At 35.1% G+C, this 18,471-nt stretch overlaps 1 protein-coding gene across 1 annotated transcript in view; it reads left to right on the top strand.

Annotated features, from left to right (window-relative positions):
- RNaseZ (ribonuclease Z) overlaps positions 1 to 11,395 on the top strand; it is a 51,183-nt gene extending 39,788 nt beyond the window's left edge. The window contains exons 6-9 of the mRNA XM_081731501.1: positions 956 to 1,162; positions 3,624 to 4,126; positions 6,952 to 7,175; positions 11,119 to 11,395. Coding sequence (XP_081587627.1) covers positions 956 to 1,162; positions 3,624 to 4,126; positions 6,952 to 7,175; positions 11,119 to 11,277 — 1,093 coding nt within the window. The 3' untranslated portion in view covers positions 11,278 to 11,395. The remainder of the gene's footprint in view (positions 1 to 955; positions 1,163 to 3,623; positions 4,127 to 6,951; positions 7,176 to 11,118) is intronic.
- The last annotated feature ends 7,076 nt before the right edge of the window (positions 11,396 to 18,471 follow it).

Raw genomic sequence — 18,471 nt, 5'->3', positions numbered from 1 at the left:
TGTGAAATGGATTCGTGGTGTTCTAGGTTCTCTCATCTAACCAGGAATACATTCTTTTGCCACTTTTGCTTGCCTTCAGGCTTCGTTCGAACAGCCTGCTGAGCTGGAAATGTTACTTTTTCATTTAATATAGGGCACCTTACCAGTGTGGGGCACAGACGACATGTGTAATTGGAAAATTTACACCATTTTAGATTTGAAACTACATATTTCTAACAACTTTCATCTCTTTCGATTCTTTCGTATCTTTACTTATAACCGAGTTGGCCTATGACCCCGGATTTCATATACCCAATATTATAAAATATTTAATATCGAAGTTGGAAGTAGGAATGTATCGAGACTTACGGAACAAGATGTAGAGGATAGTAATCATGTGTGAATGCTGTAGAGATAATAGTTATTCCTATAGGCATCGCTCTACGATAACTTCCACATCTTCTAATTTTGATCAAACATGACATGATTTTTTTATCTGTTGCTTGGGGTTGATGTTGGTCAAGGATAAGGAAGTGAATTCAAGTTAATCAAATAGTAAATAAATCAACCAATACCGTCTCTAGGAGTGAAATAGATAAGAATCAAAGAACGAAAAAAATGCAGCGGGACCGAAAATTGAATTCGGATCTCGCAGATGCTGTGCCGGTTCGCCAACAACTGCACTACCAATGTGTCGTGTGAGACTTCCAAAATATTACTGGTTTCATCAACTGAAGGCAGGCAGAGAAGTAAGAGCTCGTATTAAGTTTGTACGTAGTACTGATAAATTTTAAATATTTTAGGTAAGTTTATTGCTAAGAAGTGATTAGTTCTTGAATTGAATTGAAGTTTTTCGAAATTGTTTTGAAGGTCTAGGATGTCGTTCATATTTCTAAGTAATTATGACTCGTACTTGACTTTCTATTGTGTGATACTTGTTTAGATGTTAAAATGAATTTATTTTTCTTTTCTTTAGTTCGAGTCAAATTAGTTTGAATATACATGAGTATATTCAAGAAACGATGTCAGTGGATGGTTTTCCGGAGGCATTAGAAACTTTACGAGCCCAGCTTGATAAGCGCATTGTACCAGATGGTTCATTTCCCCGAATTCTTTTCCTAGGAACAGGCTCATGCATTCCTAATAAAACTAGAAATACAAGCGGTATTCTTATTGAAACAAGGTGAGTCTCTTCGCATATAAATACATAATATCAGTGTAACTGTTATTTGTAATATACTCGTGTGTGTTGTAAATGTCTAATATGAATCACCGACCTTACCGCTTTCCTTGTGAGAAAACTTCGTCTTTTTCATTTATTCGCTATAAGTGCTGGCAACATTTTGAAGAAATCTTTTGGGTTTGAATCTGGTTAAAAATGTCAGGATTATCTGTTAAAAAGAATTTTTTTCATCCTTAATATCAGATACTCAGTTACATCAGAGAATATGAATTTTTTTCTTTAATTTAGTGAGTTCAACGACACTTGATTTTTACACCCTACTGTAAATGTTTACGTGTTTGTTTATCTTGGTTAACTGGTACTTCCACAATGTGGAAGTACGCTTAGCAACAACAATAAATTGGAGAGATCTGCTGTAATGAACAATCCTGTCTTATCCAAAATCAAACGTAAAAGTATCTTTTGTACCAATAACTGCTTATTCTACCGAATACGTGAGAAAAAACAAGTTCTCTTTTACGAAAGGTGGAAAGGAGCAATATACTGTACTTGTATCTGTCGTAATTGTTTTATAATCAGGATATATTGGCGCAGTATTTCGTTTCATACTTAACTTCCTAAGTATTGGTGCAGTTAGAGTTTTAGTAATAGTATTTCAATTCATTTCTAAAATATACTCTATTATGAATAAATTATTACCTGAGGAAAAGATACAGAAAAACTGAACTAACCCTTCCCTACTGGCACACTGATTTATATACTTCAATAGTACTGGTACGCGATGTTACAAACACCCCAAGGAAAATATGTTTTTAAATTTGATTGGTAACATAATTATATTGTTTGTGTTTTATACGAGAAATGAAACATTTTTACTTACATTAATTTAGTTTTCAAGTAATTTTTTACAAATTTTCAGTATATAAAACATTCACTGAAAAAATAAAATATTATACTGTCACTGAATATAAAAGTTTTTTTTTTCTTCTTCATTCATATAATCTTAAAATGTTTGTAGCCATTTGAGAACAAAAGTCATTTGGTTTCTTTTAAATCTGTATCTGTGTTCTGACATTTGTAAAAATCATAACAGACACCAAGTATGAGCAAACCACACGTATTACGTAGCAATTCAAAAATGAGAATTTTGATACAATTCTTTTCAAGTTAGATGTTCAGATAAAAGATGCCAAATGTACTAAAAAGGTTAATTAAACTTACGAGAACTGTGATTTACGATGTAGTGCGGGGCCGAAGTCAAAGTAATAGAGGGCTCACCTTTGCTGCGTGAGGTTCCTGGTTCAATCCACAGACTATGTCAGGTGGGATTTGTGTAGGATAAGCATAATGTACTTGGGTTTTCTCCGGGTTGTCCCGTTTTATTCCACAATTTCCTTACACCATTTCATTCATTATCACCACCACCGTCTCCCTGAACTCCGGAGGATAAGTAGAACTTTGAACTAAAAGAAATAATTATTGTAGAAACGAAATGTTCATAAAACCCTTATTGTAGAAATAGAAAGTAGAAAGAATTTGAAGGATTTGCAACTCTTAACTTTAATAAAACAAAACACTGATTTAGGCTCTCTCAGTAACCAGTAGTTTCCGCTGATAGGTTATTATATTCTGTAACCCTTCCTCTGGTGTAGTAGCTAATGCCTTTGATGCATGGGTTTCTGGCTTCGATTTTCGCTGGAGATCCTTGAAATTTTAACGCATTACAGTGTTTCGGATTCCACCTTAAAAGGTAGGTCTACATTCCGTGTAGCCTCAATGCTGGAAACAGACGCTAAACTCAAAAACTTCAGCTATTATATTCCCTAATATTTACTCGTGACTGGCACGCCTCTGTTTTTTTTTACGGCGTGAAATCCACCACAGCAGCATTAAGGGTAAGCATTCCTCCCAGCATTAACATCAGCAGTTGATGTACTTGTGTCAGTTTACGTTCTTTTATAATTGAGGTGTTTGAATAATATACTCTTAATTAGATGGTTAACTATACTTTCTATTGCGAAGTGTGCTATAGTGTAGTGTTAAATAAGGGTAAATGGGTATTTGAGTTCGGTGTTCATTGAGTGACTGAAGAAGAGAACAGGAACGACTCTCGAAAATATTTTCTCGAAGATATTAAGTGCTTAAGTGTAATGAGATCAGTTACATCTTTCGGTTAAGAACAATGTCCCAAACGTTTTCTCTGTTACATTATAGTAATATACTATATTCTTTGTAGGGAAAAGAATGCTGGAATAGCTACTTCGTCCTGACATTTACATTATTTAACTCAGAAAAACTTTTTTAGGCCTTAGTTATGATGGTCTGTCCGAGTAGACTCGAGTTTGTCTAAATGTCGATGATATTAACCATAATATTACGATGATTCATAAACATACGTACATTATACTTACGATACCTATTATTGAAAAATATCTAATTTCTGTTTTATATTGCTTTACAGAAGAAACGAGTACATTCTATTTGACTGTGGCGAGAGTACGTACGGCCAGATGGTGCGCTTCTTCGGAAAAGTTAAAGTTGATGAAGTTCTAAGTAATTTGAAGGCAATCTTTATTTCTCATCTCCATGCGGATCATCATATTGGATTAATTAACGTACTGAAAGGCAGAAGAAAAGCGTTTCAAACAGCGGAAAGAGAACTGGAGAAAGTGTTCCTTCTTGCTCCGAAACAAATTTTGTATTGGCTTCATTTCTATCATCACAAATTCGAACCCATTCTTAGCGATATTATGATTATACCTAATGCAGAAGTTACTTACAAAAATTCTCAACTAGAGAGTGGTATAAGTACGAAGCTCTTTAGTTCTCTGAAGATGAAAGACATAAACAGTGTATTAGTAAAACATTGTCCAAATGCGTTTGGTTTTAGTGTAGTTCATGAAGATGGCTGGAAGATTACGTATTCTGGTGATACAATGCCGTGTTCTGAGTTAATAGAAATGGGTAAGTCAGTTCACGCTGGAATTAATTTCATAGTGTTACGATTCAATGTACAGTTGACTAAAAAATTATACTTCTTTTACCAGTGCTGCCCACATTTTTTTTTTTTTTTTTTTTAAACTTCCAACCATGCTCACATTAAAAAAAATACTCAAATTGACTTTCGTGGTACTTTTTACTAGAAAATATGATTTGCGTGGTAAATTTATTTTAAATTTAAAAGCACAAAACTAGAATAAAATTACAAAACTGAGTAAGAATTTGATGAGATAAATTTGCATATTTTTCATGTTTCACTGTGGTAGTTTATTCGTAATGGCAAAATATTTTATTCTAACAATAACATTCGAACAATCCATTCACGTCTTTAGTGTGCAAATTAAGCGTATACGTAAAAAATGTACTTATATATATAAATGTGTGTATCGTGAGCTTTTCTAAAATTTATATCTGCATTTTTCATCATCATACAATTTAGAATGTTATATTTTATTTACAAGCCCGAAAAATCTGTACTAAGAGTTTCAATCTAAAGTGTATATACTTATGTATAAAAACTTTCTAAATTCGTTTACCTCATATTTTCTTAGTACTTTTAATTTTTAATATTTTTCTGACATGATAGAATACTCAAGATCAAACAGTAATCTCCGTATCAGCAGCATATGATATAATACATATTTGTAAACGAATGTGTTTTTGTTAGGACCCGGAAAATTCACTCCGGAGGTCATGAAAGATAATAATAATAGAAAATTACTAAGTCAAATTTCAACGGTTGCGCTTATGCTCTTGAATAACATTTCACATACATATCGTGTGCCAGAATTAATATTTTCACAGTTTCAAGTTTTGACGTTCGTTTAGTGTGTGAGAATATTTAGAAAGAAAACAAGTAAGTGGTAACAAATCGAAGTAATAAATAAATAATATTATTCAAAATATAATATTGCTATGATTGTTACCTGTCTGGGATTTTCTGTGGCTCTTTTAGTTCGATACAGTTTTATTGAGAGTCATCTGTCCACAACAGAAATGAAGTATGGAATAATTCGACTAAATACAGATTTCACTGTATTTTACAGGTGCGATTCACATATATTGTATTCTATGTCTCACTATTGCATAAACTACTTAAAATATAACCCTAGTCAAAAAAGTCCCTTGACTGAGCTAATAATAATAAAAACTCACCAACTAATGGTCCTTGGTTTTTGTCGTAGTAGTCCCATTGGCTCTCTGTGTACATCTGCCAATGTTTCTTCTAGTTGTTGTAGCAAGCTGAGAATTTCTCTTTCGAGATTTTTGCAATATCTTCATGGCACGGTGGCTCAGTGGTAGAGAGCTTACTTGTGGTGCGTGGGGTCCCTAATTCGATCCTCGGCCAAGTAACTTTGTGGTGGACAACATCGTGTCCGTGGATTTTTTCGAAATAGTCCCGGTTCCTCCCACTTTCTCATTCCACCAGTTCTTTCACCATTATTCACTTGCCTTAATCATCGTGTCCCTTAACCGGAAGGGCATAATCGTGGAACATTAAGCTGAAATAGTTCATTTTTTCTTCATGACGCTTCCCTTTCAGTGATATTTTCACTAGGAAACGAGAAGAAATCACACGGCAACAAGACCGGTGAATATGGAGATGTGGTAGAACAAGAATACAATGTTTGGCTAAACATTCCTGGACTGATACATCAGTATGGGGTTTTGGATTGTCGTGTAATAGAAAGCACTCCCCTGAGGCCTAAGAATCAGGATTACGCCGTCGAATTGCCCCCCGCAAACGCACCTCCATGTAAAAAGTCTGATTTATCGTTTGTCCTTGAGGCACATTCATGGTGTCCTTGAGGCACCTCTGGCATCAAAAAATGTGATCAACATTGTTTTCGAAGGTTTTCGCTGTACTTTTTTGGATATTGGTGAACCTTTGCTTCGCCATTCGGCACTTCGGCTCTTTGTTGAGGGTCATATTGCCAACTTTCATCTTCTTTGAGAAAAGTGTTGGGTTCTGTGTAGACCTTCCCAACAGATCAGAACAAATTGTTACCGGTTTCTTTCTCTTCAGTAATCAAGCAATGAAAAACAATTCTTGCATTTTGCTTCTGTTTACCTAAATCTTCACGTAATGTTTGGTGGCATTCATCCTAGTTCAAATTAAGCTTTTCAGATATCGTGCGCACTGCAACACAACAATCTTGCAGCAGAAAGTGCCTCACCTATTCACATTTTCGACTGTATGTGAAGTTGACGGCAAGCCAACTCTTGCATCATCATCAACTGATTCTCGTTCCTCCCGAAATCTTTCGTGCCACTTGAAGACACAGTTTCTGGATAATGCATTGTCATCATATGCTTACTGTATCAAGTTCATTGTTTCATTAGGAGTTTTCCAAGCATAACGCAGAACTTAATGTTCACACTCTGTTCGATATCACGCCGATCTTGTCCTTCGCGCCAACATGCGAAACAGTGTATTCCTGTATACCCTGCCACCTGGTAAATTTCTACGAAGATATTCCAAGGTCGTAGTTATTTAGAATAGATAACTGTCGATAAAAAAAAATGCATATTTCAAGCACACTGGTTTTGTAAGAAAAAAAAGTCCTGGTAATTTTCTGACACGTGTTGTGTATAATAAATGAGCTATCATATAGCCTAGTTTCTGCAATGATTTTTGCTTCTTGTGTATTTTTTTATTTTATTTTATTTTATTTATTTATTTATTTATTAATTTTTGAACTAAATACAGAAGCAGAGAATTATATGTAAATTACTCATGATTATCTTAAATGACAGTCTAATACACAAGTTTATAAATCGCTTTGCAGGCCAAAATAGCGATCTTTTAATTCATGAAGCTACCATGGAGGATGAATTGGAAGATGAGGCACGGATTAAATTACATTCAACTACATCTCAAGCTATAGAAGTTGGAAAGTCTATGAATGCCAAATTTACTCTTCTCACTCACTTCAGTCAGCGATACGCGAAGATTCCAAGGTTTAATGAAAACTTCAATTCGAATGTTGGAATAGCTTTCGATAATATGATCGTAAGTAATTTATCATGTTTCGATATAAGCTACCTCTATATATATATATATATATATATATATATTAGGGTGATATATATATATATATTTAGGGTCATATATATATTTTAGGGTGATCCCAATGGTCCATATCAGACCAAAGTAACCCATGAAAACACTTAGCACAAAAGTAATATAATATTAAATGGTGCCCCAAGTAACCACAAAAATTTTTAATGCATTTACAGTATTCAATATGAGGTAAAGTTCCCTTGTATGTTTGAAGCGGGTAGAGGGAGTGACACCATATTTTGGTTAGGGGTAATGGAGATAGAACCGTATTTACCTGTGTAGTACCATCATTGTAGCCATCTTAATTCAGGTTCAGTATTTTTAATAGGAAATTGTTTAACTTTGTACTATGGTCTTTTCTTAACAGTGACACACACTCCTTTATGTACATATTCTTTGTAATAGTTAAGAAACCTTTAAATAGGAAAAGATATGCGACTCTCAAAAAGTATTTAAAGTTTAGATACCTACAATACCAGTCAATATCACGGAAAATATATTGAGTTGGAATTTAATGCAAATAATTTATGGAATTACTACCTCGAAATTATTAATAAGATTCGTAAAGCCCAGTGATCATCTCCGTCCCCAAAGAGAAATTCCATATAAAATTGTCAACTTTGAGATAGGCTTTCCTTTCACCCTTTTAATTTAACACGCTCCTGATTACAATGAGTATGGACTTTGTCATATATAAATTTTAAAGCTTGAATTATGAAAATTAATATATATTTTTTAATTCATGACAATTGTGATGTATTATTATTGTTTCTAGTAGGCATAATCTGGCAGAATACAATACTTTTGTGTACACATCCCTTGAACCATTAGCATGTTTCGTTTTTCTTCTTTTAGCTTCAGGGTGAACAATCCCTCGAAAACAAACGCCAGTAATACCATCTAGTGCGGACGTTGCCAAATGCTTGAAAACGCAGGCATTTTTTAATACCTTGTATTGTTATTTGAGAAGAATTTTCACAATGTTGCTTTTCGAAAACAGCTATTGTGTATTTTAGAAAAAGAACCAAGGTTTTATCTGCTTTTAAATTTACACCTTTAAATGATTTGGCGTTTCCTTGTTTCTCATTGGTGTGAAACCAAACAATGGTTTATTGTTATGCACATTTACTGAAACAGGGAAGTTAGTAAGTTAATAATAATAATAATAATAAAAAAAAAATTGGTATCACTACTTGAAGTATACTAATGGACAGTATAGTTTTCTGGAATTAAGAACATATTAGAATAAAAGAAATGCAACACACAACACCGAAAGATTCCGCACACGAAGTTTCTGCACAAGAGCACAACTCAGTACTGACAGGAAATGCAGGAGGCGGTCTAACGGTATTTTGAGAACCAAAGAAAGACAAGAGACCGCCAGAGTAAGAGGCTACGTGTTGGAACAAAATTGACCTAAAGAGCAATATGTACGGCAACACTGACACTACGTATATTTGTTCAAAGTTTTGGAAATGCTGACAGTAGGCTCAAACACGGTTAAAACATAAGCTCCTTTTTATTCTTATTTTTATTAAACAGACAGAAAGCAGAATGGCCCATACATAGCCCTCACCTTGAAACGCGCACACAATGAAATGATCCAGATTCACGCAGGAAATACACTTAAAATAATAATGTATTATAATCCTCGAAAAACGCACACACACACACACACACACACACAAAATGTCATTCAAATGCAATGATGGAAGACGTCCTCGAACAGCGGGGTACCTACGTTCGCATGACTTCATTTCACTTTGAAGCATTGAGAGGCAATGGACAGTTTTGAAACTGGACGCCTCAACTCCCCGAGGGCAGTCTTTACGGTCACTGCTCAAACCAAACAGTCACCTCCCAGATGTAAGGACTGAACACGCTCTAATCTCCATTGGTGGAATTCCTTCGAAATAACCATGCCACCAATCTTGATATTGTCACGGGTTTTCCGCCACATCGTTCTTGAACTGAAAACTGCAGAAATATTCTTGTGGTCAACGGCGCCAAAAATGGTGGGACAACTGTTACACCAACTGCCACCTCAGATGGGAGAGCTTAGACGCAATGAAATCCTTATCGAGGATAGAAAGTGATGACTCTCCCACAAGGAAATGAGCTGGCGTAAGAGCGGCCAGATCGTTGGGTTCGTCCGAGAGTGAAGTAAGACGGCGGGAGTTTAGAATCGCTTCAAAAATAAATAAATAAAAGAATTGAACTAGTTTGGTATACATTTCTTCAAAGCTCAATGCAATCTCTCCCACGATTCGCTTTAAATGATGCTTCTCTCTCCGTATATTTGCTTCCCAGATCCCACCAAAATGAGGTGCGGACGAGGGGTTAAAATGCCAAGATATTCTCTATTGGGATACGGACAAAATCTCGCGGCCGAAACATCGCTGCCCAAAATCTCGCGTGGCTAAAACCTCGCCGCCCAAAATCTCGCGTGGCCAAAATCTCGCCTGCAGCTTAATAAAAATTCAGTGCAGTATAACAATATCAGTGTAGTATATATATCCCACTCCCCCTCTCTTTTGTTGTGCCGACAAAGTGAAATTATAAGAGACATCCTAGTCTCGAACCTCATCTATGTTGAAAATTTGATTGAGATCGGTAGGATGGCTCAAGAGGTATAATGTAACATAGTCATTTAATTTATATATATATATATATATATATATATATATAGATAGATAGATAGATAGATAGATTTCCAAAGCATCCATTAGAATTTTTCTTGTCATTATTTTAATGTAATTATGTGTTATTACTAAATATATACATATAGTAATATATAGAACATTCTACATTGAAGAAATCGTCGTGAAGAAGTTTTATCCTGACGACATTTCTTCCCAGGTGACACTACGTCTCGCTTAATTTAGACCAGGCGAGATTCTGTGTCGCGAGATCATTACAACGGGGTTTTGGTCAGGCTAGATTTTGGGTATGGCGATATTTTGGGGCGCGAGGTTTTGGCAAGGCGAGATTTTGTCCCGCGAGGTTTCGGCCCGGTGAGGTTTGGTCCGCGAGGTTTTGTACCCAAACCTCTATTTTCTGAAGGAGGCAGCAGTTTCTTCATTTTCGGGCGTGTGAACACTCTCTTGACAACTCCTTAATAACCTTTGTGTACTACCATGGGGTCTTTTGGAACCCAGAGGTGTTTGTCATGATATGTCTTTTAAACAAGTGAGATTACAATTCTTTTCTTGCATTCTATCTCGAGTGTATACTAAAGATGCCTACTAAAAATTTCAGTTGTTTGTTTGATGGTTCTGCGTAAAGAACATAATTTAGATGGGGTTCTAAAGACCCCATGGTAATTCTTGTGTAACAATGTTCTTGGTAGTATACAAGGGCTAAGCTCTTTGCTGGCTCCTATGAAGTTCCGCCCGCAATCGCTGTAAATATCACTAGGTATGCCCGACGAGCCACAAAACACCTTAGAGCGGCGAGGAAGGAGAGCGCTGGCACCACACAACTATAAACAAAGGAATCTAATACGTTATCATATCGTGGCAGCAAATGAATGATTATTTCTTAACGGAAGCGTCAGAATTGCCTGCAAAGATAACTGCTGTACTATAAGAAGTGAGAGTACTGAGTACAAACATCTAAAAAAAAGTGACACTGTTTTTATTTTGTCTTTTCCATGTTGACTGTAGTATAACTTCAAATACTGTATATTTTTTTCTGGTAAGCTGGTTATGTGTTTAAAATTGTAACAGCCTGACATCTCTTTCATCAAACTACTAACCAGAGAGCCAAAATCCAGCTTTCTACCTTACGCATACAAGTAAATAGGATGCCAATTTTATGATTCAGTTATATTAAATTTATGTTGTTTAACTAATAAGTTGAAAATCAAATACTTTATATTATTTTTATACAGGTGAGTCTTGATGATTTGAAGCTGTTACCTCTCATGTACCCTGCTTTGAAATTAATGTTTGCGGAGCACTATGAGGAGATGGAACAAAAGACAGCCAAACGCTTAATGAAACTAGAACGAGAGAAGAAGCAGAAAGAAGCTGTTGAAGTCAACAACTGAGTCTTTTTAGTTACTAGTAATTTATAAGTAAGACAATGTATAAAGCATAGTTGCTTGATGATGTTTATTTATTGTATGAATTACAATCAAGAATAAAATGTTTTGTACATAGCGTAAATACATATATATTTTTAAACTTTTACTAAGTATTTAGATGGATCGAAGGACGTTTCAGGTTTCACGACGGACTGGTTTCTTATCCAAATTCTTTACCGATAAGTTTATTTTCAAAATCACTTTCATTGCTATCCTCACATAAAAATAATATAAAACTGCACCAAATTTTGTCAAAATTCTGGTAACCCAAATGGAAACTATTCGAAAGATTCAATGAGAGTTGGCCGACGTCAGCATCATTCCTGAGGCTATAAAAAAAAAGGCATGACAGGTGCCCATAAATCGAACGCTCCTGGACTTCCGTAGCTACATACATTTCAATTCCCTGGCAGTTTAGTGCTTTTGTAAAACATGAGTATTAGGTATTGAAAAAAAAAAAAAAAAAAAAAAAAAAAAAAAAAAGTAGACATATGGAATTCATGCTAAATAATCTTTAAATACTCGGTTTGAAGAAGAGCATAACTTTTGTTTATATTATTGGGTAGAATTACTACAAAATTAATTCAAATGCTCTTTCACATAATGAATATATATATATAATACAATGTAGTGTGGAAAAAATACAAACACTGCTTACTGTTGATTTCGGTGGTGAAATTGCTAGAAAGCTGCATCAAATAAATTTTCACTTACGAGGAAACCGATTCAAGTGTGACACGAAATTGTGAACGAGTTTATGCGCAAACGAAGGGTTTTTGTGTACAATTAAAACCATTAGAGAGAAAAACCCTCGATTTCAACCGTTCCGGAGATATAGAGGAATAAGGGGAAATCTGCTGATCCAATATTTTGCTAAGTTTTGAATATGTAGCAATAGTCCAAGTAAAATAGACTTAAAAATGAAGAATTCGTTCATCCACGAAACTTTAGTAGTACGTTGCATTAGACATGAGGGTTACAAAACCGAAGAGTCCATAAAAATCCTAGGGGAAGAATGTTTTGGAGGGGGGAGGGGAAATTGACAGTTCAAGTGTTGCCTAAAATAGGCGTGTAAGGTGTCTATGTATAGATTTCTTGGTACCAATGTTCATAGATTTCTTTAAGAAAATTTCACCCGACTGACAAAATTTTCCCTAGTTTGTTGAGTGTCCAATTCCTATGGCAGAAGTTATGAGATAAGATAAATTTAGTTATATTAAAGAAAGCATCAACCACGTTTGCTTTTTGCTTCCATTTTTTATTCCTTTCTTCACTTTTACAAAAAAAAAATAAATAAATAAATAAATAAAATAAATAAATAAAAAAGATACACAGAAATACACCCAACCAACAATGGCTGCAAATTATGTTACTTTGAACAGATACACACACACACTATTGTATTTTATTGGTTTATTTCTGAAGAACAAAGGAAAATTTAAGCTTTTATATTGGTCAATTAGTTCGAGAATTTCCCTGGATTTTCGAGTTTTATCGAAAAAATCCCTTTTTCCCATTCTGCTAAATTTAGATACGAAATTTCCCTCAAACTACGAACACTGCTTGGTACGCTTGCAACATCATCTTGTATTTTTAATGTAATTTTAAATATCTTTTCTTGCCGGGCAATGTGTGATTTTAAAATATGTACTAACTAGTTAGAAGAAGAAGAAAATACGAAAAAAGAAATAGTATCAAAAATTGATTCTAATATGTTAACTTGATGTAAGTTGTCATAACAACGTTATATAAATAAACGATATAATAGTTCAAGAACCATCATATAAAGTATGTATGCACAATCATAAAGATGTATTTTATTTCAATAATTGTGTGCCACCATAAAGCACGGAAAGATAAATGTCATATATACAGTTTTAAGTGATTTTAGTGGTATAGCTAAAAAAAAAAAAAAAAAATATGACTGAGGACCTGTATATAACAAGTTATGTCATACGCTGAATCGAATAAAAGTATAATTAGGTCAAATAGGATGAAAAATATAAAATATGGTGGACGTTTGCAACAATGTGTTTATTTCATATTATTTGATTTGTTCTTAAATAGCACTTTTGCACAGAATATGATATTGTATTTTTGTTCACATAATAACGTCTCTGTTCCTTTGGCGATATAATTAATACATTTTCATATAACTTTTTCTTATTTTCTACGTACTAAACGCATGATATATTAGCAAGTAATATCATACAAGTTTGTTTTTCGTGTCAATGGCGTTATTCCTCATAGGGCCTTCTTTTTCCAGCCCCGGGTAAAAGCTATGCAACTCACCTCAACATTCAACACAATTTTCATTCGCTCTGGTGCATCTTTCTTAACGTTTAAATGCAATTTTCAAACATATTCACTCGCAACATAGCCGAAAATTACAAAATTTCAGAGCACCAGCTTTCCCCTTACCCCTCTATACCTCCGGAACGGTTGAGATCGTGGGTTTTTCCCTCTAATGCAATTCATTGTTCACAAAAACACTTTGATTGCGCATAAACTCGTCCATAATTTCATGTCACACTTAAATCGGATTCCTCGTTAGATATTTAAAAAAAAAAAAAAAAAATTTAAAACCGTTTATAGGTAGGTTGCTTTTTGATGGTACAGTGCTGCTTCTTCCAGTCTACAAAACATTACTTATCAGACGAGTCCGAATAAGTTTTTCAGACAACCAACCACTACTTGCAGAACTATCTTTTATCTTTTTGCGATGAGCTTTTGTAAGTCCAAAAAAATTCTGCAGGAATTCCGAAATAGCAAGATGATACTATTATATTTTTTATTACAGCGTTACATGAAGCATGGTAAACAGTTTTCAGCGGTATCCCTAGTTGGAGTTACAACCTGTGAAGTCACATTTTTTGAGTGTTTTGCTAAAAGAAGCAATTTAAAATATTTATGATACGATATACCGTATTTTGTAATGAAAGCAGCTTTTTTTAAATCCTGATGAAGGAGTGTATTTAGGATAATGTATGTAAACTAGAGACCTGCACGGGCCGCCTCTTACTTCTTTGGGCCGGGCCGGGCTGGGGCAGATTAATTGCAATTCTTTCATAATCATTGACTTTCGTTAAACGATAATATGAATAATGCCAAACGTTGAAATGTACCCGTGAAAAATGTTACAAAGAATGCAATAGCTATTTACAGTTTATGTTGCTTAGCGGCTCCACTTTGACTATAGAGGTTTGTAGGCATTGCGCGGTAAATTGAGTTCTGACCTTGACCTTCACTGAACCCAAAATGTGACAAGAAGGGGTGGGAAAGTTTTGCCTGTCGCTAAACAATATTGCCATCTTCATTTTATGCTAAAAATCAATTAAGTTAGATTTTTGTTACAGGAAATGGAGGTTTTGTTCTCTCGATGACAGGCAAAGTTCTAGGAGGCAATGGTACCATTCGGGAGGCAAGCGTCAGGTTGTAAACCAGAGTTTAGAAAATGTTTCTGAGGGTTAGATCAAGTTTAATACTAAATTTTGAGAAAGATTGGAGCTCGAGTTAAATTTTTAAAAAATTTATCGGGCCCAGGCCGGATTTGGGCCAAGAATTTCTAAAAACTTATCGGGCCGGGCCGAAAATCTCCAAAACTTTTCGGTACATTCGGCCTGGATTGGGCTCGGGCCGAAAAATTCGGCCCGTGCAGGTCTCTAATGTAAACTGGTCTGTTGTTCCAATTCTCCATCACATTAATAACCACTGAACCCTAGCTTTTACATATAGTCTCAGACATTGGTATACTCAAAACAAAATATCATTAACTTTACTGCAACTTGAAAAGAGTCTTCAATTCAAAAAACTTTCCTTCATTTCTTGAGCTGGTTATCAAATCCTGCATAGATTTAATGATAAGCTTGCATTAAAAAAATAATCTATCCTTATCTATATCCATCAAAAACTGAAATGAGAATATACTCACAAACTCAAAAAAGTTTGAAGACGACGGAAAGTCCTTCTCTGCTTGCTCAACAGAAACGTTACTTCTTGGAAAAGTTTAAAAAAAAAATCCAAATTAAACAAGAATTCTGACCTAGACACTATCTGTTTCAAGAAGCTTCCGTCAGCATCAGACTCATGTGTATAAACTTCAAATTGTTCCAAAAGAGAATTTAAAAACTTTGGGTATTCTTCGAAAACGTGTTATTAAAGCAATATCAGTCTTCTCTCTTTTGTATTGATGGTTTGCTCCATTAGTGGAATTCCATAAAAATGATCAGTTTCACATACAGAAGCGATCATTTTTGTGTTTTTAAATGAAATCTTTGAGTTTTACGTCCCACGGTTATGCCGGTTAGGCTAAAGGAGACGGTGATGATGAGAGATGAGTGAAATGGTGGAATGAAGAAAGTGGGAGGAAACAGGAGTACCCCGAGAAAACCCACGAGCACGGTGTTTGTCCACCACAAAGTTCACTTGGCGGGGGCTGGGATCGAACCCGGGACCCTTAGCACCAGAGTTTTGTGTTTTTAAAAAACTGATCTGGTAGCATCTTTATGTTGTGAGCTATAGTTTTCACACTTACAATCGTACTAATTTCTGAAAGCTTGTTTATTTGAAGCTTTAAACCAAACTCAAGAAATTCCATGAAATAGTAAGTGTCCCAAGGTAAATTATTGTATTGTGCACAAATTTTGACACTTAACAATGAATAAGTATAACTCAACAACAGAATGGCACAGGTATTGCATTTTAAAAAATTCGATCTCTAAGAGCAAAGTGATCAGGACTTTTTTTTACAACCACTGACAAAAGGTGCATATCGTGCTTTTTTCCTCTGTCAATTTTTCTGCATAGGCGCGGCAAATTTTCTGCGATCACATTGCAGATCGTGGAATGTTCTGCTATGGGAGTAGAAGGGTAACTGAGAGAATGACTTCAGCTTCATCCTGTTTTATTAATAGGTACTCTGGCTTAGCATTGAAGGTGTTAACATGGATTGCTTTGTTTGGCTCCGGTATTGAGTTGTCACGCGTATATACTAAGGATGGGCAAAACCGGTTTCTAGAAAAACAAACATTTCCGTTTTCACCGAAACTAAAAACCCAAAACTATTTTGGAAAGCACGTAAAACTATTTCTGTGGAAACAGAATCGGTTTCCAGAGAACGAAACACTATTCTGGTAAGAAATAGAACGTTTTAGAAAAATAAACCGGTTTAAATGAAAAACTGAACCGGTTTTGAAGAAAACCGGTTTTGTGCCCACTATTAGTATATACCATAAGGCCAAAATATTACCAAATCTTAGCTGGATATTCTCAGGTGCCGTAAATGATGCTATGCGGCGCCAAGTTCAAGACCTGTGAACAGCAAAAATTTAGCATTTGCACCAAGACAAGTCTCTCCACTCTATCAATTAGTGTGCCTTGGCAAACATCATTTCTCTGCTTTGTCGTGCTTCCTGCTCGCGGTCCATTGATGTAGTCTGTTTCCCTATATGAGCCGATAGCGTAATTTTTTTTTTTTTTTTTTTTTAGTTTTTAATCTTTTTTCCTACATTATACAAATTCTCTTCATTTATTGATTTTTCATTCTCTAATACTGTTACTGATGTAATTTTGTATTATATGCATAGACTGCTGAAAAATCAGCAAATTCATCGGGCTGGTTCTGTAAGAATTATTCTGTATACATATATAAAAAGATAAATTTGCTCTTCTTCGTGTTTAACGACCTCACTCGAAACAAAGATGACGAAGATCATTTTAATTGTCTTAACAGATAGAAAAATACTTACTAAAATTTTTACTGCAACAATTCTTGTCGACTGAAGCTTTTACGAATAAGACATTCGGAAATTGTTAATTTTTTAAAGAAAACTATATATATATATACACGAGAAGCAGTCAAAAAGTTCCCGGAATTTTGTTGTAGGTCATTATTACCATAATATAAATACACATTGCCCTCAAAGCAGACATCTTCTCAACACATACAGTTGCTCCACCACTCCTCCCATTGAAATTCTTCCAAGTCCAGCCGTCGAACGGTTTTAATCTCTACGGTAGCGAAATGGGTACCTATGAGATCCATTTTTAGCTTTGAGAACAGTCAAGAATCCAATGGTGCTAAGCTGTTTTTAAGGTTATCAAAGTCTCTGAACCAAATATTCCAAATTCGCACATGAACTTGATGTTTGTGCGTTGCTTTTAACTATGACAGTACGCCAATTGATCACCACACACTCCTCCGTTTATCTACACTACTCGTACATTTTCTCGTATGATCTATTACCAGTTGTCAAAATTCATAAATAGGCAGCCTTAAGAACTGAACTATGCAAGATTCATTGTAATTGCACCACAAATGCCGAAACTACAGCGATATTCCGGAAACTTTTTGACTGCCCGTCGCATATGGAACTTTGAATATGCCGACAAAACATGCGCATAGTAATATCTATTTCTAAGTAATATTTTATATATATATATATATACACTCATGCGTTAAAAAATTAAATAATACTTTTGATAAAGTGGATAGTTTCAAATATCTAGGATCAATATTAACAGAGGAAAATCATATTCACCAAGAAATTAAATGTCGACTAAAAGCAGGGAATTCGTGCTACTATTCGGTTCAAAATCTCTTGTCGCGAATTCTGTAGAGGAATTTGAAGCTTAAAATATACAAAACGATAATCATGCCTGTTGTTTTGTATGGCTGCGAAACATGGACACTTACTCTGAGGGAAGAGCATAGACTGAAAGTATTTGAGAACAAGATCCTGAGACGAATATTCGGACCCAAGAGGAACGGGAATGGGGAACAGCGGAAACTTCATAACGAGCAACTACATAATTTATATGGTTTACCCAACATTGTCAGGGTCGTCAAGTCTAGGAGGCTTAGGTGGGCGAGTCATGTAGCTAGAATGGAAGAAAGTAGAAACGCTTTCAAAGTCTTGACAGGAAAACCAATCGGAAAACGACCATTAGGAAAAACCTAGGCGCAGATGGGAAGACAATATTAAGATGGATCTCGCAGAGATAGGAATACAAAGTAGAAACTGGATGCAGTTAGCTAAGGATAGAAGTCAGTGGAGAGCTTTTGTGAACGCGGCATTGAACCTCCGGGTTTCATAGGCCATAGAGTTAGTTAGTTATATATACACTCAGAAATAGATATTACTATACGCATGTTTTGTC

Source organism: Thermobia domestica, chromosome 11 (genome assembly GCF_964235325.1).
Source record: "Thermobia domestica chromosome 11, izTheDome1.hap1.1, whole genome shotgun sequence".
Taxonomy (NCBI): Eukaryota; Metazoa; Arthropoda; class Insecta; order Zygentoma; family Lepismatidae; genus Thermobia; species Thermobia domestica.
Note: the sequence above shows the minus strand (reverse complement) of the source record. Positions and strands in the feature narration are given on the sequence as shown.